Below are 21,383 nucleotides of genomic sequence, written 5' to 3'. Positions count from 1 at the left end.
GGCGTGCATGGCCACCCAGTCATTAGTGAACAGGGAGTACAGGAGGGGGCTGAGTATGCACCCTTGTGGGGCCCCAGTTGATCATTGAAGTGAAGATGTTGTTTCTTACCTTCACCACCTGGGGGCGGCCCGTCACGAAGTCCAGGACCCAATCGCACAGAGCGGGGTTGAGACCCAGGGCCTCAAGCTTAATGATGAGCTTGGAGGGTACTATGGTGTTGAATGCTGAGCTGTAGTCAATGAACAGCATTCTTACATAGGTATTCCTCTTGTCCAGATGAGATAGGGCAGTGTGCAGTGTGATGGCGATTGCATCGTCTGTGGACCTATTGGGGCGGTATGCAAATTGCGGTGGGTCTAGGGTGACAGGTAAGGTGCAGGTGATATGATCCTTGACTTGTCAGCATGATGCTGCCATCACCATGCTTCACCGTAGGGATAGTGCCAGGTTTCCTCCAGATGTGATGCTTGGCATTCAGGCCAAAGAGATCAATCTTGGTTTCATCACTGTTAACTTTCGGACCTTAAATGGACAGGTGTGTGCCTTTCCAAATCATGTCCAATCAATTGAATGTACCACAGGTGGACTGCAATCAGGTTGTAGAAACATCTCAGGGATGATCAATGGAAACGGCACCTGAGTTCAATTTCAAGTCTCATATCAAAGGGTCTGAGTACTTATGTGAATAAGGTATTTATGTTTTCTATTTTTAATACATTTGCAAAAATGTCTAACAACCTGTTTTCACTTTGTCATTATGGGGTATTGTGTGTAGATTGATAAGGAACATTTTTATTTAATCCATTTTAGAATAAAGCTGTAACGTAACAAAATACGGAAAAAGGGAAGGGGTCTGAATACTTTCCAAATGCATATACATCACTGGCTACATATACTTCTCTGCTCTTGAATTCGTCATGTATACATCTACTTATGACTTATGTCAATGGTACTATCATCCAGCTTCACACATACAATATTTGATTTGTCACTATGAAGGAAGAAATTATATTTTATGGGTTAATGGCCTCTGGATGACTCATTATTTATAGCTGCCTGTATGTGTTTGGATGGATAGTGCAAAAGATCATCAAGGACATCAACCACCCGAGCCACTGCCTGTTCACACCGCTACCATCCAGAAGGCGAGGTCAGTACCGGTGCATCAAAGCTGGGACCCAGAGACTGAAAAACAGCTTCTATCTCAAGGCCATCAGACTGCTAAACAGCAATCAATAACTAAGAAAGGCTGCTGCCTACATTGAGACCCAATCACTGGCCACTTTAATCAATGGATCACTAGACACTTTATACAATGCCACTCTAAATAATGGCACTTTAATAATGTTTACATATCTTACATTACTCATATCACATGTATATACTGTATTTTATACCATCTATTGCACCTTGCCTATGCCGCTCGGCCATCACTCATCCATATACTTACATGTACATATTCTCATTCACCCCTTTAGCTTTGTGTGTATTAGGTAGTTGTTGGGGAATTGTTAGATTTCTTGTTAGATATTACTGCACTGTCGGAACTAGAAGCACAAGCATTTTGCTACACTCACATTAACATCTGCTAACCATGTGTATGTGACAAATAACATTTGATTTGAATTGATCAGCAGTAAAACTTCAGTTTGGCAATGTGATTGGGTCAGGCATTCCACCCATTTCCTCTGTTGTTATTTTCTTGCTGTCTGAGCGGGTGGAAGGTATTACAGAATGAGTCAGGACTCTGGGAGAATGGGAGCAAGGTTGGAAAGAGGGAGAGATTGGCTTTCAGTACTTACTTTTCTTTTCATATTACTACATCTCTATCTGTAGTTCTCAAGGAATTGCAGAGTGTAATAATTAAAGATGTGTCTGTCATCTGAATAGGCTTATTGTGTGAAATGACTGAGATGCCTTTCACTGTCTTTTTCAGTGGTACAACATTGCTCACTTTTCTTATGTAATAGGATGTTGGAGAGCTATATTGACAAGGTTCTCTGTGGACGGAAGGGAGTCCGGTTTTTCTTCCCACCATGTGGGAAAGCTGTTGATATGAAATGGTAGGTTGCGGAAATTCAACACACACACAAAAACATAATATTACACTTCTATAACCATAGACATGTTCGTTTTTTATTTTATTTGGAAAGAACTTGTACATGCCTGAATTATCTTCTCCTACCTGTTGATACGCAGGCTTGCAGATATGGGACACTCAGTCGTTGGTGTGGATATAGCTGAGAAGTTGATCTACAGTGAAGAAGTGGTCCTGGCAATACCTGGTGCCAAGGTTTACAAGGTATGAAGAAGACCATGCACTTCGGTTCGCATCCTGAGGGCCAATCTCGTTTGCGTGTCCATCCTTCCATCTACTCCTTTTGTGGATCATATTGATTATGCCTTAACTGAAAAGTTCAGATGGAAATATATCCTTGTAACAGTGTGACCAATACAAATTCTCCAGGTAAAGATAATTTGAACAGTAACCCATTTCCCCGCGTTTCTTATGTAAAATAATATTTTTCCGAATATTTTTCTAAAACTATAAACGTTCGTTTTTTAAGTGCCATTGAGCCACAGAGGCTCCTTGGTGGCCATCTAGCCACGGGACAAAGAAAAGTAAGACCACGTGAACTGGACATCCCTCTGAGATTCAACAAGAAAGCACAGATTGTTTTGACACAAGTTATGTAACAGGCATGCAGCACTGATCATGTCGTCCATGGACAAGGACTGCCGATACCTCTTGGACACTTAAAAAAAAATACAATATTGAATTGTTCAAAGGTAAGATCTTCCCTGAAATAACCGCTCAAATGATATTTGTCTTCCATTTGTTCTAGATGCATGTGAGTAACATATTTATTCAAACATACAGTAGAGTAAGCATGTAGTTTATTAACCTTCCATTGTCATTCGTTAACACCTCTCTATATGTCCTCCATTTTATGTGCCTTATGTGGCGCTAAACAGACTTTCCGGTGAGTTTAATTAATACAATTGCATTTGTCATTGATAATACCTTAATTAATATGACTTCCTTTTTATACCTGTCGTTGAACTGAATTTGATATTTAACACAAAAACCAATTGATTGAAATATGAGAAGATATTGTACAAGAGAATTGTGGCAAGGTAGTTTCACGATATTCATTTTATTTTATATGTATCCCAGGGAGGAGTTGTGATATTGAGTTTATACAGTCTTCAGATGCTCTCCCAGACGTGAAGGATAAGGAATGAGGCTTGGATGTCTTCATAGAGAGAGTTCATCTCTTCCCCCCCAAAGGCCTCATAAACATAATTTCATGGGCTTCTCTGACACTACAGGGAGAGATATCTGAGATATCTGAGATATCAATAGTGCATTGAAAATGATTGTCAGGATATTCGGTGTTCTGTGAAGGTTAGATGTTGTTATTAGCTTTGTTGACAGTTCGGAAATTACCTAATGTCGAAATATGCCAAGTCAATTCTTTCATATGGGAAATGAACTGAATTTACAGTGTTTTGAAATGTCTGGCATTTAAAAATAAAAAAAAACACCAGTGTGCCTTCGCTTTTTATTATTTGTATCATAGATATTGTGTCCTATTGAAGAAGAAAACAATTCTCTACAATGAAAGCAAGGAACATGCATTAGATACTCCACAGCAATTGTTATAATAATTCTGACCTGTCATGAAATGCATAGGTTCCTCACTGTAAACCAATGCATTTGGATTCTGCACTTCTCTTTTGTCGCGTGCTGTCACGTTCTGCTCCCCACTAGACCGCGATTTGCTGTTGCCTAGATACTAGGGGTGCGTTCGTAAATTCACTCTGGCTATCTACTCCGATTTCAGAGCACTTTCGTCCGAGTGTGCCAGAGTGCAGAATAACTGATCGGTTTATGAACGCTCAACACCCTTTGAATATGGACCGTGTCAGTAAACGTCGGCAAAAAAAAGCATAATCATTTGTTGCCAGCAGCACAGTTACTGTCAACAACGCCAACATGAAAACAGCCTAAAAAGCTCTGCTAGGGCGAGAAAAATGGTCAGAGAGGTGTTCTCTCATGTGTGTCTGGAAGTAGCTAGCAAGATATCCAGTTAGCTTGGGTGCTTGACTGCCGTTGTGAGGTCAGAACGCTCGGATCAACCCTACTCCTCGGCCAGAGCGTCCAGCATGCGCTCTGAACGCTCAGAGAGCGAAACGCTCTGAATTTACGAACGGACAATATAACAACGCATTTGACAACGCTCTGAATTTACGAACGCCCAGAGCGCACTCTGACACTCCAGATTGAATTTACCAACACACCCCTAGGCCTACATTTTTTTGTGAACAAATCGAGGGAGCCAGGGACGAAGATAAGCGTTATTTAATAAAGTAGACGTGCCGAAGCCACAAAAGGAAACGGTACGTTTGTAAAATGTGACAAGGTTGACATAATGTTGCCATTGAGTTTTTGTGAATGTTACAATGTAGCAATTGTACGATGTGCTACAAATAGATCAACAAACTGCCCGAGAGGGGCTCGAATGCAACGTTTTAACAATCGAGCACGTGTTGCCGCAACAATGATGCTCGCCCGTGAACGTGTTAACGATTCATTTTACAGTAATGACAATGGTTATTTCATATGACAGATCAGCATACATCCACCTGGGCAATGGATCCGGAATGGTGAAACCCAAGCCCCTGAGGTTAGCAGGTAACAGGCAGCTATTACAGTAGCAAATGTTACAATATTTTCTGGACGTATTTTTGTGTAAATGTTTTTGCACTATTATTTGGGAGGGTGTATATAAATGTATTTTATTATTAATGAGTATGACAGGTCAGTCACTGCGCAGCAAGGGTGGAGGGAATATATACTAATTTGGTTCTTAAGAAGATGCTTAGATCCAATGCGATTGGCAGTTGAAGCCTATATTCAGAATAATCTATGTACGTAGATTATACATCACATCTAATACATCCAGAAACTGTGTGTAGCGGCCAAACCTCCATGCACAAACCATATCACCTACTGAGGTAAACTATCACTTTAAGTGCTTTGTTTATACAGGAGATGTGTCACTGACCTATAAAGAGGCAGTTGTATGAGGTTAGTACCAAACACCACATCGTGGGGATTTGACCTTTGCGACTGTATATTCCAGAGGAGATGTTGACTCAACAGAGGCTACTGCTTTGACAGGCAGTACTGTTTAACCAGAGGTGGTGGTATGGTATATCAGAGTTATTCTAGGGTAACGTAGCACCCTGTGTGTCTGCAAGTAGTACCAGCATAGCTCTTATGACCTTAGTAAATGTCTTTTGAAAAAAAGGAATGATGATGTGACACAAACCCAGATTCTGTGTTTTACTAGCACCTTGAAATAGGCTGGCGGGCTGACTGATATACACGCTTTACTTTGGATGAAAGCGTCTGTAAATGGCATATATTATAATTATTATTATATATTAAGATCCTATGTCTATTTCGTACCTCTGATATTGAACTCTGCATTGTTGAGGAAGAGCTTGTAAGTAAGCATTTCACTGTATGGTTTACACACATTGTATTCTGTCATGTCACAAATAAACGTTGATTTGGCTGGCTGGCTGACTGCCTGAATGAATGGATAACTGTAATTTTGTCTCGTGAACATGGTGCCGACAGCAGTAAACATAAACAAACTAGCTACATCAATCCAACTGTAGCATTTCATCTCTGTTTTTCATGTAACCTTTCCCTTTACTTTACCTGGCCATCTGCTCTATCTGTCCCAGTGTCTGTAAAGCATCTTCTGCTACGTGGCGTGGGTGACGTTCATTAGGAAGGACCTGAGGGCCATCCAGGAGGAGGTAGGGCTACTGCTGCGTTCCCCGCCCTCAGGAACAGGGTGGAGGCCACAAAGGACAGACCAAAGGTGAGTGGGGAGGGCTAGGGTGGTGTGGGTGCGTGTGTCAGGATGGTGTACTGGAGGTGAAGTGAAGTGCAGGAGAGCAGATTATAATGAACAGGCGCACTTTTATATTATAGTTCCAAAAAAACGAGTGCACTACATAAAACAAACGCGCTCAAAAAACGGAACATAAAAGTAGAGCGCGTAAACTAACACCACCTGACATGGAAACAATTACACACAACACATGATGGGAAACAGAGGGTTAAATACAAGTAGCTTAATTGGGGAAATGAAAACCAGGTGTGTATGGAAACAAGACAAGACAAATGGATATATGAAAAATGGAGCGGCGATGGCTAGAAAGCCGGTGACGCCGAACGCCGCCCGAACAAGGAGAGGGGCCGACTTGGGCAGAATTCGTGACAGCGGGGCTATCTATCCACTCCCACATTGGATGTTGAGTGATTTCTATGTTGCAGTAAAGAACCAAATGGTTTGGTTTGGAAAGCCATCTCTGCTTGAATAATGTCTAACTACCTCCCAGCCCATAGGATTGATTGAGACAGATTTAAGACTTGTCAGATTTGAGTGACAGGCTGTTTATGTCAGCTCCTAACATCTGACAGATGACTGACAGTTCTGTAAGTGATTTGAGGTCTATTACCGTTATGCGGTTAGGTCCAGGCCAAAACAGCCCATGTTGATCTTGAAGTCTGCACTCCATAAATAGAACCAAATTAATCATATGTGGGGAGTTTCTCTTGTTGATATCTTCACAGCTGTTGTCTACATAATTAATGATTAATAGTACAGCTATATATACTGTATTTTATCATATTTGTTATTAGAATTACTTTCGCTGGTATTTTAATATCATTTAGTTTCTCCTGGCTTAAGGAAATTCTACAGTATGACTCGTGAGATTTTGTCCTCCCACTGTAGGATTGCTCCTCACTCTTATGCCCAAATCCAAATAAATGAATATCTAGTGCCTAGGGAATAAGCGCCAGTTTGGAATTTGATCCTCAGTCTTCTGCTTTTCGTCCTCTGACCTTTAACCTTTGACCCTTGACCCCAGAAAGTCCCAGCGTTGTCCGGCCCTGAGTACGCTCGTGACCCAGCACTCCCCAGTCATGGTGTCCCTGCTGCCGTATCCGCGGGAGGAGGCTCCTCACCTGTTCCACCGCAACAGACTCAAGAATCAGAGCCAGGCCAAGCTGTGTAGTCCAGAAACCCTGATGGAGGAGCTCAAAGAGCAGTTGACCTCTGTCAGGTAGCTAACAGTCACAGCACAGGGAGGGAATAGCCCCATCCCAGGTCTGTTTGTGCTGTCTTGCCAACTCCTATGGCCATTGTCACTCCAATTGTTAGCAAGACAGCACAAAGTTCTGGGACCAGGCTAGGGAATAGATATGTTCGCTATATCAGAAGGTTGAATGGAAGAACAAACTAGATGTGTAAGAGACTGATAATATGCACTAGAAACATTGTATTGAACTTCTGAATATCTCTTGTACAGTGCATTCGGAAAGTATTCAGACCCCTTGACCTTTTCCACATGTTGTTACGTTGCAGCCTTATTCTAAAATGGATTAAAAATACAAAATAAAAAAATTCCCTCAGGAATCTACACCCAATACCCCATAATGACAAAGCAAAAACTGTTTTTTAGACATTTTTGCAAAGCTCTGTCAGGTCTCTCCAGAGATGTTCGATTGGGTTCAAGTCCGGGCTTTGGCTGGGCCACTCAAGGACATTCAGAGACTCGTCCCTAAGCCACTCCTGCATTGTCTTGGCTGTGTGCTTAGGGCCGTTGTCCTGTTGGAAGGTGAACCTTCGCCCTAGTCTGAGGTCCTGAGTGCTCTGGAGCAGGTTTTCATCAAGGATCTCTCTGTATTTTTCTCCATTCATCTTTCCCTCGATCCTGACTAGTCTCCCAGTCCCTGCTACCAGCATGCTTCGCCGTAGGGATGGTGCCAGGCTTCCTCCAGACGGGACGCTTCGCATTCAGGCCAAAACGTTCAATCTTGGTTTTTCCAGACCAGAGAATATTGTTTCTCATGGTCTGTGAGTCCTTTAGATGTCTTTTGGCAAACTCCATGCGGGCTGTCATGTGCCTTTTACTGAGGAGTGGCTTCCGTTTGGCCACTGTACCAAAAAGGCCTGATTGGGGGAGTGTTGCAGAGATGGTTGTCCTTCTGGATGGTTCTCCCATTTCCACAGAGGAACTCTGGAGCTCTGTCAGAGTGACTATTGGGTTCTTGGTCACCTCCCCGACCAAGGCCCTTCTCCCCCGATTGCTTAGCTTGGCCGGGCGACCAGCTCTAGGAAGAGTCTTGGTGGTTCCATTTAAGAATGATGGAGGCCACTGTGTTCTTTGGGACCTTTAATGCTGCAGAAATGTTTTGGTATCCTTCCCCAGATCTGGGCCTCAACACAACCCTGTCTTGGAGCTCTACGGACAATTATTTCGACCTCATGGCTTGGTTTTTGCTCTGACATGCACTGTCAACTGTGGGACCTTATATAGACAGGTGTGTGCCTTTCCAAACCATGTCCAATCAATTGAATTTATCACAGGTGGACTCCAATCAAGTTGTAGAAGCATTTCAAGGATGATCAATGGAAACAGGATGCACCTGAGCTCAATTTTGAGTCTCATAGAAAAATCTGTAAATAAGGTATTTCTGTTTTTTATTTTGGATACATTTGCAAAAATTTTTTTTACCTGTTTTCGCTATGTCATTATGTGGTATTGTGTGTAGATTGATTAGATGGAAAACGTTTTTAATTCATTTTAGTATAAGGCTGTAATGTAACAAAATGTGCTAAAAGGGAAAGGTCTGAATTTTTTCCGAATGCACTGTATTTCCACACCCCTGAACTTATGTCTGTTATGTTTGAACTTTGAAATCTGTTTTCCTAGCTTTGGGTTTCTAGGGAAGCCTCTGAGCCAGTTCAGCTGCACCACCCTCATGCACAAGGGAGCCAACAACGAGGAGGAGGAAGATGATGAAGACCCCGGCGTCCGTGGCGTCCATGTTAGAAGCAGTAAGAACACCTTCAACGCAGCAGCCTCAGCCGTGCCAATACAGTCGTCTCACGGGCCACCACAGAGGGAGGGTGTGACGGAGAAGTCCGTCACTGGCCGCGGGCAGCGTTTGGTACACTAACACACACACATTCACCGCGCCTCCCTGCTGCGCCGTTATTAGCTACGTTAACAATGTGGGTTGACACACAAGTTAACTTCTCTATCTTAGTACATACATTTCACACTTTATTCTTACCTCCTGTCAGTAACAGTTTATGGTATAAAGAATACACAGACAAGCGTTCATGTTTAATTTAAGCAACGTTTATTGTACTTATCAATGTTATGGACGTGCGCCTTGTTTGTTTGGTTCTGTTCCTCTCTCTCCATCTCTGTAGCTTCCGGGTATGTTGGGATAAGGACCAGAGCTACGGTAATCGGGCTGGCTTTGTAGTGCCTGTCTCGAATGGCTCGTTCATGTGAATGAGCTTATTGGAAGACTCCATGTCAGTAGGGATGGGATTTTGTAAATGTTATATTGGTATATTGTATCATGAGAAACGTGTTGCAAAGTATATCATTCATGATGTTTAGCTGAGTGGAAAATGTAGGCTTTGATGAAGGTAATTGCTTAATTAATTAGCGCTGGGTATGCTCTGATGGGAGGGGCTTCCCCTACAAAAGGAGCCTCTCTTTCAGTTCAAGGGGGGGACCATTTTGGATTGAGCTGTTGATGGGGCAGCATTGTTTGTTTTGTTTTTTGCTGTCCCATAATGGGTACTTTGGATGGCAGAACTGTTGTTTTTCTTCCATATTCACTATGTAAATAAACACCCGTGCACAGAAGTACGTTTGCGGCTCTGCCATCTTTTTATTTGATAGAGGTTAGGTTTTTCAGTTTAGCTTTCTGGCCTACTCTACGTGACAGAGTGCCCTCAGACACAGAGTGATAGTATGTGCGCGTTTGTGTGTCTGCGTGTGTGTTTGTGTGCAGTGGCGCGTATTCATGGTCTTTGTGTTTCATAATTGTCCTTCAATTCGCAAGTGGCTGAATGTATCACACCAGAGAAAGCATCCAATCGAGCGAAACAGCGTCCTTCTGTCTCAGTATGTCTGGCCAAAAAGAGTATGACATTGTTGCCGCCTGTAGCATTGAATTCATTAGCAAGGGAAGCCAGCAAGCATTTGGCCTCCCTTGATAATGTTTAAATAAAATAATCGCCAATCAGTGTTGAGCTAAACTTAGTGAGCTCTACTGTGAATAGTCCTGGCGCACCAAACAAAAGTGTCAAGTGAAGCCATTTTGGATTTGACTTCACACAAATCATATTGCAGCACTGACAGAAATTTTAAAAAATTGTTCCATCTCGTTGTGTCGTTGTCCTCTGGTGGCTAGCTAGCTAGATACAATCGTCCCTTTCCTAAATTAGCCATGGATGGAGATAGGGATTTGGACTTGTGGACTTGGTGTACCAGCCAATGATTATAACGGCAATTCTGATCCAACCATAAAGTCATACATTGTGCCCCTGGACTGACAGGATGGAAGTTCAATATGTAACTAGATATAGTAGGCTAACGTGAACGAGTTGGCTCATCGTTGGCCATGAAATTAGGTTAGGCTAGCTGGCATGCCTTTTAGCCAGGTAGCCTAGTCTAGGACAACACAAACTAAAAGTAGGTAGGCTACTGTATGACAGAGAGGAAGATTGCATAGGCGTTCCTCTACAAGTAGGGTGAATCAACATGTTTTTTCTACTTGTGCCCACACAGACACACACACACTCACACACACACTTCCATGGACATTCATTATTCCATTCACCTCAATGTAACACAGCTAGTTTTATGCTACTACTTTTCCCTATACCCATCATGAGGTTGCTACAACCTAGTCTGAATGAAAGTTTACAACGTAGGTGCCCAGATCGAGCGAATTTTGAGTAATCAAGGTGACAGACAGTGACACATTCAATACCACCTTGCACACTTGCCTGCATCTAGCTGAACTAGGGTGTAATCATTAGTCCAACAGTTGCAAACAAGAGTTTCTATTGGACAAATTCAGGTATGTTTAGCCCTGTTTCGTTCCATTTGCTTTCGTTTAAGAAATGTTTTTCAACAGAATCGGCAGAATGAATACACCCCTGAATACAGTTCACTTTCATAGCAGCCACATAAAAACAGCATGATCACTTTGCATGCTGTACATATAATTCCTTCTCGCAACTGTCTACGGGCTCTCCTCTCACCTTTTCCCTTTCCTTGTGGACTTCAGTGCACAACACATTAGCTGTGTGACCAGGCGAAAAAACCTTTCCAAGCCAAACCTTCATATCATGCCCTCTAACTGCTACAATCATGCAGCACAGTGTACAGTCAGAAAGCAGTTTAGCAGTTAGACCGGTGGCAATAAATTAATACCACCAAAAGCTTGCTTTGACTTGGAAGAGGTCCAGTGTTGGATAGCATAGCCAGCTGCTAGCTAACATAGCATCCCTCTCTGTTTGAGCTGGGTATTTGAGTAAACTAGGTAGCTGCATTCGCTAGCTAAGTGAAAAAAATAAAATACAACCAAATATAGCTAGCTTTCTCTCTCTCTGCCTCTCTCTTTCTCGTTCTCTCTCTCTTGCTTCTCCTTCATTTTGGAAGAAATTCATTTGTTAAAAACTGTTCATTTTTTTGTGTCAACAACTCACCACATTGTATGCACTGCAGTGTTAGCTAGCTGTAACTTATGCTTTCAGTACTAGATTCATTCTCTGATCCTTTGATTGGGTGGACACCATGCCAGTTCATGCTGCAAGAGCTCTGGAAGATTGAGGGACATCCTCCAGAAGTTGTCATAATTACTGTGTAAGTCTTTGGAAGGGGGTGAGAACCATGAGTCTCCTAGGTTTTGTCCTTTGGCTAAAACATGGTGCTACCTTACAGAGTGCTGCTGAGGCTACTGTAGACCTTCATTGTAAAACCTTCATTGGTCCTCCCCTTCCTCCTCTGAGGAGCCTCCACTGCCCAGCACTGTCAACACTTTGTATTCAACACTTTTATAAGTCATAAAAGGCACATCCTTCCTTTTTCCACTCAGCGCTACAACAAGTACTGCAGCACTAATGAGTGAGTATGAAAGTGTATCTATAGGCTTGAGTTGTTGTTGTTATTATTAGTGGCTTGGGTCTTTTTTAACATCAAGGAATATTTCACTTTCTCTGTTCATAGGAGTAACAACATGAATTTGTGCGTGAGGCAGAAATAATGTGGTGCAACTCGAGTTCCGCGGTCAGCTGGAAGGCGGTGTCCGTTTTTGGTCAGTGGAGGAAAGGGAGAGCGGAGGGATGTTGAGAGGATGACCCTCAGTCTGCTGCTCTCTCCCTCCGCTGAGATTGACCATCAGCCCAGTAAAATCAAAATCAAAGCTAATTATTTAAATGTATGCTCACTCAGCTGTGCCTCACAAATAAAACAATGGCTCTATTACCGGTGTGATCATATAGCCTACCTCAAATGTTGAAATATCATTTTTTTTAAATGTCCTGAACAACAATGCACTGGCATGGCAATTCAAGCAAAGACAATATGCAGTGATAATGTATTGGGCCTATAGCTTACTGCACAAACCTCATTGCTATAGTACTGTTTTTAATTGGTTAATGTTGCATAGGCTTCCATTTTTTAAGTTGACTCAAAAAGTGATCTTGAAGTTGGTGACCACTGTTCTAGAGTTTTCTCTGTTAACACTATCAACGTTTTCCTTTACTGTGGCAATTGCGATCGAATCAATGCAATGTTAGCCACTTTCAATGCAACATACCGAAACAAAACTAACTATGCAAGAGATTTTGTTGTAGGCAGATCGCATCGGAGTAGGATTCTATTGCATTGACATGGACAACTCAGCCCGTATTCTACACAGACTGGTGCCGCATAAACAATTAGAGCTGCAGTAGGCCTATATGCAAATAGACCCTTGCCATATATGGATCTGTGCCATTCACTTTGAACTGGACTGTGTTTACAGCATGAGTGGTCGTGAGTAGATGCGCTTATTTTGAGATCAAAGTGAGAGCTGCATGTAGCCAGGTGTCCACATTTTGTTCATATCCTTTGCTAGTTAGTGAGCCCAATTATAGAACATTTGTAGTCAGCAATAGGGGAGTGATTGCTTCCTACAAGAGCACAAAATGTGTACATTTCTAGAAAACTTTTAAAAGCAAGTCAGGTAAAGAGCTTTTTTTTTGTCTTAAAGGGGTAGTGTTGTATTTTGAGACAGGCTTGAATAAGCTAAGTAGCCAATAGACAGAGGGTAGCATAATTTGGCCTATTCTCTGTAATACTGGTATTGGAATAATGCATTTTATTTTGTAAAGTGGTTTCTTGCATCAAAAAACAAAACAACATTTTCAGTCACCTTGTTTGAAGGACAAGTGGATAAACAGGTTAATGTCAAGCCCTGCATGTTGTTTTCAAAAGTCTCATGGAATGTAGGCCTATATTGAACACCACACATTGGCTGCTACTGTAGGCTGAATGATAGAACAGCTATTTCCATGTTAAAATGTTGTAGGATGCATTTTCTCCATTGTTTTTGATGTTAGGTCACTCTGGTAGGTCTACATTATGATCAAATAGCCACAGTAGCATACTTGGCCACTGTTAAAACTCTAACCTAAAGCGGGTACAGCCTCAGTGTTCATAGCAAAGGCATGCTGGAAGTTGCACAGACTTTTCACAACGTTCAATTTTGCGCTCAACAGAACAGAAATTTGCACCTGGCTATTGATAAATGAACAAAACAAGAACATTGTGCCATTTGGTTTGCTTAATATAAGGAATTTGAAATGATTTATACTTTTACTATCGATACTTAAGTATATTTAAAGCCAAATACTTTTAGACTTTCACTTTTACTTGAGTCATTTTCTATTAAGGTATCTTGACAGTTGTGTACTTTTTCCACCAATGATTCTGCCCACTGTGTGACTGTTCTCTTCTTGTTGTCTAGGCCTTATACATATCACAGTGGTGTATGAACTAATGGGTTATAGAGCAAAAAACGGAATTGTCATAACAGGTTGTCAAAATATTATGGCTTTTTTCCTGGCTATGCTTAACTCAGAGATTTTACCCACACACTGCTACTGTGTGTGTTGAGTTTCACATTGTAGCCTTGATCCAAGGCAGAGAGAAATAGCTGCTTTTTCCCAAACATATGCCTGCAGGTTTATTTTTGTATTATTTTTCTCAACATTTAAGACATTTGCCTCTGGGCTATCATTTGAAATATACTTTTTATATCCTGTTTACGGTTTGGATGTTCTGAACTATTATTATTTGCCACCAGGTGGTGCTGTTGTTTGAGCTATAACGAAATGTGATTTCCTCTTTCAGTATTACTGTACAATCAATCCATCATTGTATATGGTTCAGCTTCAAAGCATATATAATGATCACAAAATACCATGGTATGTATTCAATGCATCACTATCATCCGTAAAATGTATAACTGCTAAGTAAATCTCATGCTACAGTATGTAAATCCTGCGTCTTTCATACTGACTTATACATTATATCCATTTGATGTAAGACAGCTGCCATGACTCTTTCCCCCAGGGTGACTTGCATGTCTACCAGTCAGTGCTGCCTGTGTCCTATCCTCGTATAACAGAGGGCCATAGCTTCTCAGCATGCTGCGGCTGCACCAGCCACTGTGGCAGAAGTGGCTTTGCCTTCACTCTAATTGGCTGGGTAATCTGGGATGCCAGAGCCTGCTCTGGAGGCTGGGGGATGGGACACAGGGTGCAGGGATGAAAGGGGCCGCTGGAGGGAGGCTGGAGGGTGATCCCTCCATGGCTACTCCTTTATACGGGCTGGATCCGACCAGGAGGGCAGGATGGCAGGAGTCAAATCCCCCTATAGATTTCATTCCACCAGCCTTGGCAATGGCTAGGTTACACCATGCTCCAGACTCTGAACACAGAAGATTCCCTTAAGAAGTAAGCATGGGGAAGGAGACACAGGGTCACACTTTATATTAAGTTACACAGATACTGTGGGAACAGGGACCTTTTATTTATTACAATTCAGTCATTGTTTCCATCCCGTTATCTGCAGATACCACGTATAGCTAAGTAATGACATAGTGGTTATCAAAGATGATCCGTTTTATTGAGATAGTAGTAGAGAAAAAATTACACACGGTATAGGCACTAAGTACAGTGTGGCCATTCAACTTGTAGGCCAAATAGTTGCATGGTCGTATGCAAAGTTATCAAAAAAGATTTTCCTAAGTTAATAGTTGCATGGCCGTATGCAAAGTTATCAAAACAAGATAACCCTAAGTTGGTCAATTCTGGTAAGCATTATTATGAGTTCAAAATACTCACTAAGAGTTGACGCTGTAGTTAACCTTTCACCATAAAAGATCTTTGTCCTGATACATAATGTATTGGTTTTGTCTTGCTATAAAAAGCACAACCACATTCAAGAACAACACCCTAAACTTGGAACTATATTCACTAAAAGTTTCTGACAAATAGTTCAATAAATTCCCACAAAGCCTCCTCTATTCTCCACGCATTAGGCCCTTGCTCTGCTCTTTAGAACGTTGCGGTCCTAAAGTCTATGCTCTCTGAAACAGTTTGCGGTTGACGCATGTCACCTCTTGTAAAGGACTAGCCATGCCTGTAATTACAATCCATATTGAACAATGACAGGGGATGTTAAGGGATTTCTGTTTGAAGCAGACGACCAAAAGCAGAGCACCCTGCTTGTGATTAGGAAAGAGGAAAACTGTGTTTCATAAAGTTGAGGGTTATACAGTGCTGACGACGAAAGGGTATAGGTCTATTGTACTCCTAATTTAAAACAGTGTTATGTAAAAATCCTCCTCAGAAGTTTGCCAGTGTCCTTTCTCAACTGATAGTGAGACTGAGCTGAGGGAAAAGTCTGGCAGCAAGGTGACAAGGCTTTTGTTGTCCCAGACGGTAATCCCAACATGTTTCAAGCTGACCACCATTGTCCCTGTTCCCAAGAAATCCAAGGTAACCTGCCTAAATGCGTTGAAAGGCTGGTCATGACACACATCAACACCACCATCCCAGACACCCTGGACCCACTCCATTTCACATACCGCCCCAACAGATCCACAGATGATGCAATCTCTATTGCACTTCACACTGCCTCTCCCCTTCTGTACTCCCTGTTCACCCACGACTGCGTGGCCACACACGACTCCAACACCATCATCAAGTTTGCTGACAACATGACGGTGGTAGGCCTGATCACCGACGGCGATGAGACGGCCTACTGGGAGGAGGTCAGAGACGTCCACATCACTAAGGACTTAACATGGTCCACACACACCTGCACAGTCATGAAGAGGGCACGACCGCACCTCTTCCCGCTCAGACGGCTGCAAAGATTTGGCATGGGCCCTCAGATCCTCAAAACGTTCTACAGCTGCACCATCGAGAGCATCTTGACTGGCTGCATCACCACTTGGTATGGCAAATGCAGTGTATACACCCTGGTTCGGACAGTCCAGAACATCACTGGGGCTGAGCTCCCTGCCTACCAGGACCTCGATATCCGACAGTGTCAGAGGAAGGCCCGAAAAATGGCCAAATACTTCAGCCAGCAAGCCATAGACTGTTCACTCTGCTGCTATCCGGCAAACGGTACAGGAGCATTGGCTCTCAGACCAACAGGCTCCGAGACGGTTTCTACCCCCAAGCCATAAGGCTGCTAAAAATGTAAATGAAAAGGTTACACAGACTATGTTGCATTGACTCTATGCACACTAACAAGACTGAATACAGTGCCCTCAGAAAGTATTCACACCCCTTGACTTCTTCCTCATTTTGTTGTGTTACAAAGTGTGATTTAAATGGATTTAATTGTCATGTTTTTTTGTCAAGGATCTGCACAAAATACTCTGTTAATGTCAAAGTGGGTAAAACATTTATGAAAACTTAAACATGAATATATCTTGATTAGATAAGAATCCCCTTTGGCAGTGATTACTGCTGTGATTCTTTCTGGGTAAGTCTCTAAGAGTTTTCCACATCTGGATTGTGTTACATTTGCCCATTATTCTTTCCAAAATTCTTCAAGTGCTGACAAATTGGTTGTTGATCATTGCTAGACAACCATTTTCAGGTCTTGCCATAGATGTTCAAGCAGATTTAAGTCAAAACTGTAACTGCCACTCAGGAACATTCACTGTCTTCTTGGTAAGCAACTCCAGTGTAGATTTGGCCTTGTGTTTTATGTTATTGTCCTGCTGAAATGTGAATTAATTTCCTAGTGTCTGATGGAAAGCAGACTGAACCAGGTTTTCCTCTAGGATTTTGCCTGTGCTTAGCTCCATTCACTAACTTTTTTATCCTGAAAAACTCTCCAGTCCTTAACAATTACAAGCATAACATGATGCAGCCACCAATATACTTGAAAATATGGAGAGTGGTACTCTTCCCTGAACAATCGCTAATTTCGTATTCAGGACAGAAAGTTAATTGCTTTGCCACATTTTTGTAGTATTTCTTTAGTGCCTTTTTGCAAAAAGGATGCATGTTTTGGAATATTGGTTTCTGTACAGGCTTCCTTCTTTTCACTTTGTCAATTAGGTTAGCATTGTGGAGTAACTACAATGTCTTTGAGCCATCCTCATTTTTCTCCTTTCACAGCCATTAACAGTTTTAAAGTCAACATTGACCTCATGGTGAAATCCCTGAGCGGTTTCCTTCCTCTCCAGCAACTGAGTTAGGAAGGACGCCTGCATCTTTATAGTCACTGGGTGTATTGATATACCACCCAAAGTGTAATTAATAACTTCACCATGTTCAAAAGGATATTTATTGTCTGCTTGTTTTATTTTTACCCATCTACCAATAGGTGCTCTTCTTTGCGAGGCATTGGTCTTTGTGGTTGAATCTGTGTTTGAAATCCACTGCTCGACTGAGGGACCTTACGGATAATTGTATGTGTGGGGTACAGAGATGAGGTAGTCATTCAAAAATCATGTTAAACATCCCCTGTATATAGCTTTATTCTTGTGTAATTTATTCCTCAAGCTACTATTTTTATACAAACAAGTTTTACTCGTTGGGAAGGACTCGTAAGCAAACATTTGACTGTAAAATCTACACCCATTGTATTCTGCACACGTGGCAAATAACATTTGATTTGATTTGTGCGAGAAAGGCAATATACAAGCATATAGCCTGATACAAAGTATGAATGCGTGGTTAATTGTAAGTTAGAAGCAATGTTTACCATTCACAGTATGAGAATGTCAAACAATTTAAACAAAGTGCTCATTCAAGATTCAAATACTGTCATTTATGCGTGATATGATTCTATGATTCATACCGTAGGCCAACTAAAACTGGATCCCATTTAATATCACTTTAGGAGTGAATTATACCAGCAGGGGGAGACTTTGCATGGAAATTAACCATAGAAATGGGCTGACTGGAAAATTGCTTAAAATGACCCTCTTCTGGACTATCAAGGCCATCAGGAAAAACAGTTAGTAGCACAATTATAATTTCAAGCTGTCACAGTCATTTCAGTAAAGTAATACTTTGTTAAAGGGGAATGATAAGGTCTGACGAGATGACTGCAATGATTTAATGGTTATTTATGCCTCTCCGTTGGAGAGAAGATGCAGATAATTATAACCCACAAATTAAGATGATAAATTATATTATAGTTGACTAATGGTAACTGTACTTTTCTGGAACATGAAACAACATTTGATCATTATGTAAGCTATTAAATGATGTTTTATGTATATCGTGTCCCATGTAGCACAGTTGACATAGCTTGGTGCTTGCAATGCTACAGTTGTGGGTTCGATACCCATTTGGGACTTGTACTTAAAAGAGTATGCGCTCACTGAACGTCTATCTGGATAAGCGCGTCTGCTAAATGACTGAAACGTCAATAAAGTACATCTAGATGCAAGCAATAGGATATTTCATTTGATGGCAGTGCGTTGTAATGATGTAGATAGAAAATGCTCTTGGCTTGAACGATGCACCCATATGGTCGGAGGAACTGTCAATCATTGCACGATCTCTTCCTTATCTGTCCTGTGTTTTCTTCCCGACTCTCTCTCTCTGCACACGGTTGAGTTTCTGTGAAGTGTGAAATGGCCGAATCGTAGCGAGTTTAACGGAACTATACTATAAGTGAATAGAAGTCCGGATTCAACTGTGAAACAACCAAGTCAAATGTCCTACACAACAATTTGACTCAAAATATATTTTTTTTGTAGGAAAAAGTGCGTGGCGGAATAAGAAAACGCAACACGTATCCGGTATTCCACTCTAGAGTGAGAGAAACGCAAGGACTGGAGCGAGGGTGCAAGGGGAGAGGGGGATAGTCGCAAACAGAAGAGGGAAGGGAGAGAAGGAAGAATATTTGGTATTTTGGCTGTATCTACACATTTTATTGAAGGAATAATGAGGAACATTTGGATAATTTTGACCCTCGGCATGACGGCCTTTCTCTCGGGGGAAAGGGTAAGTTTTTAAAAGTGAACAATTTCGATTTGCTTGCGGGGTAACGTTAGATGGGAGAGAAAACAACTTCGAATCTGGGACCACTCACACTTGTATGTTACACAGTAACGTACTTGAAGCAATTGTGACTGTAGCCTATTGTTGTCCTGAATGTGACACATTGTAGCCTATCATATTACAACTCAAGAGCAATGTGAATTTAATTTCGGACAGAGGTAGTTCTTGAACTGTAGTCAATATTACATATTTTTCTTTGGCCGGTCTAGTTTGTCTATGCTGCCAATGTTTCAACGTTCATAGTTTGCTTTGAAGAGATACATATTCTTTTTAGAGTTTGTCTAGTTTAATTTCAGTATTTGAACATCTCCGAAACTATCATTTCTACGTACGTGGCAGGTTGCTGGTCAAACATAGAGGAACCCTTTCTGGATGGAAATAACAAGAATACTTTTACAAATCACTGCTTATTATAAGCTAACGTTACCTGTTATCAGTTGGCCTTTGGAGGGAATACAACCTAGCCTGGTTCCATTTACGAAGCTTTGTCGTTTAGATGTAATGGCCAATTCATATGTTATTATTGTGAAATGCAAAATAAACGCTATTGCTGCATGCAGCCTTTCCAAAATAATTTTGGCTGCGTCGACGTGCCTAGCCTATTCAAACACAGGAACGTAACCTAGCCATATACATGTTATGTTCCGTTGCCCAGCTCAGTTGACCGTTTTGGTTATCAGAGTAAGACACAACTCCAGACAACCCTATAAGATACTCTAATGCTGACAAAGACTTTAGTGAGGGCTAAATATGGTGTTTGTGGCAGTGTAACAATAGGTTGTTTACCTCGTGTATTACCCAAAAGGCTCAGACTTTTCTGTTCCCATTTACACGGGCTGTATCCGTGTCTCATTGGACCCATGGCTCCGGCAGACCTGCTCTCACGTGGGTGGGGCCAACGCCAGGCCACTGGTACTTTTCAGCTGGCATTTAGATAACAGTAGCTAACTGTGAACTTTAACACCTCACAAGGCATACTGTTTTGATTACGATGCTGTTGATGCTGCTCTCCACTAGTCCTCAAAACACAATTTCCCTAGTGCAACATAAGGGTGTATACACTGTTATAAACTGAGAGAGAGGGGGGGGGGGGGGGGGGGGGGGGGGGGTTTGATCCCTGAATATTGATTGGCTAAGAGCCTTGGTACCACGGGTATGACAAAATGTATTTTTACTCTTCTAATTACGTTGGTAACCAGATTATGATAGCAATAATGCCCCTCTGGGGGTTTGTGGTATATGGCCAATATACCACGGCTAAGGGCCGTATCCATGCACTCAACGCTGCGGCGAGCTCAAAACAGCCCTTAGACTTAGTATATTTGCCGTATACCACACCCCCTTGGGCCTTATGGCTTAAGTGTAACACTGGTGTTACAGTAGAAAGTCCGCATTAGAGCCAAACATATTCGAGACATGTATGGTATTTCTTTTATTATAGATATCCAAACGTACTATTATGTGATTATGCTGTTTCTATATCCTCATGTTTGGTAATATAATTGGGGCCCACTGATTATCCCACAAATTGTCTAGAATGCTGGAATGGACTTGGGAAAATATAATTGAGCATTTGTGGCTTTCATGTATTTGGTGCCTTAACTGAACTCTTAGTCAAAGTGTCCCGCTGTTTTCTCTGTGGCTTACAGACTTGTCACTTGGCTCCGTTCCTCTCCGGATGGTTGTCCAATTAGCTGATTCAGCCACCAGCGTTTTTTTAATGAGTCATTGTTTTGCATGATGTCACCCCCAGAGTGCATGTTTTTAATAGACGAGCCTCAGAACCAGAAGCCCTTGTGTCTACTTGACTCATAAGGTCTCCCTCCATTGGATACTATTGGAGAGCAAGTCAAAGCTCACAAAAACGCAAAAGTGGCCGTGTT

At 41.9% G+C, this 21,383-nt stretch overlaps 1 protein-coding gene and 1 pseudogene across 1 annotated transcript in view; both read left to right on the top strand.

Moving 5' to 3' along the window:
* The first annotated feature begins 1,972 nt into the window (after nucleotides 1-1,972).
* On the top strand, nucleotides 1,973-3,247 carry LOC120026763 (annotated as a pseudogene).
* A 15,710-nt stretch (nucleotides 3,248-18,957) lies between these two features.
* The window catches only part of sdc2 (syndecan 2), a 35,309-nt gene continuing 32,883 nt past the window's right edge, over nucleotides 18,958-21,383 (top strand). Inside the window, exon 1 of the mRNA XM_038971715.1 lies at nucleotides 18,958-19,443. Within this exon, the coding sequence (XP_038827643.1) occupies nucleotides 19,384-19,443 (60 nt within the window). The 5' untranslated portion in view covers nucleotides 18,958-19,383. The remainder of the gene's footprint in view (nucleotides 19,444-21,383) is intronic.

The sequence above is a fragment of the Salvelinus namaycush genome, chromosome 32 (genome assembly GCF_016432855.1).
Source record: "Salvelinus namaycush isolate Seneca chromosome 32, SaNama_1.0, whole genome shotgun sequence".
Lineage (NCBI taxonomy): Eukaryota > Metazoa > Chordata > Actinopteri > Salmoniformes > Salmonidae > Salvelinus > Salvelinus namaycush.
This window is presented reverse-complemented; position numbering and strand designations above follow the sequence as displayed.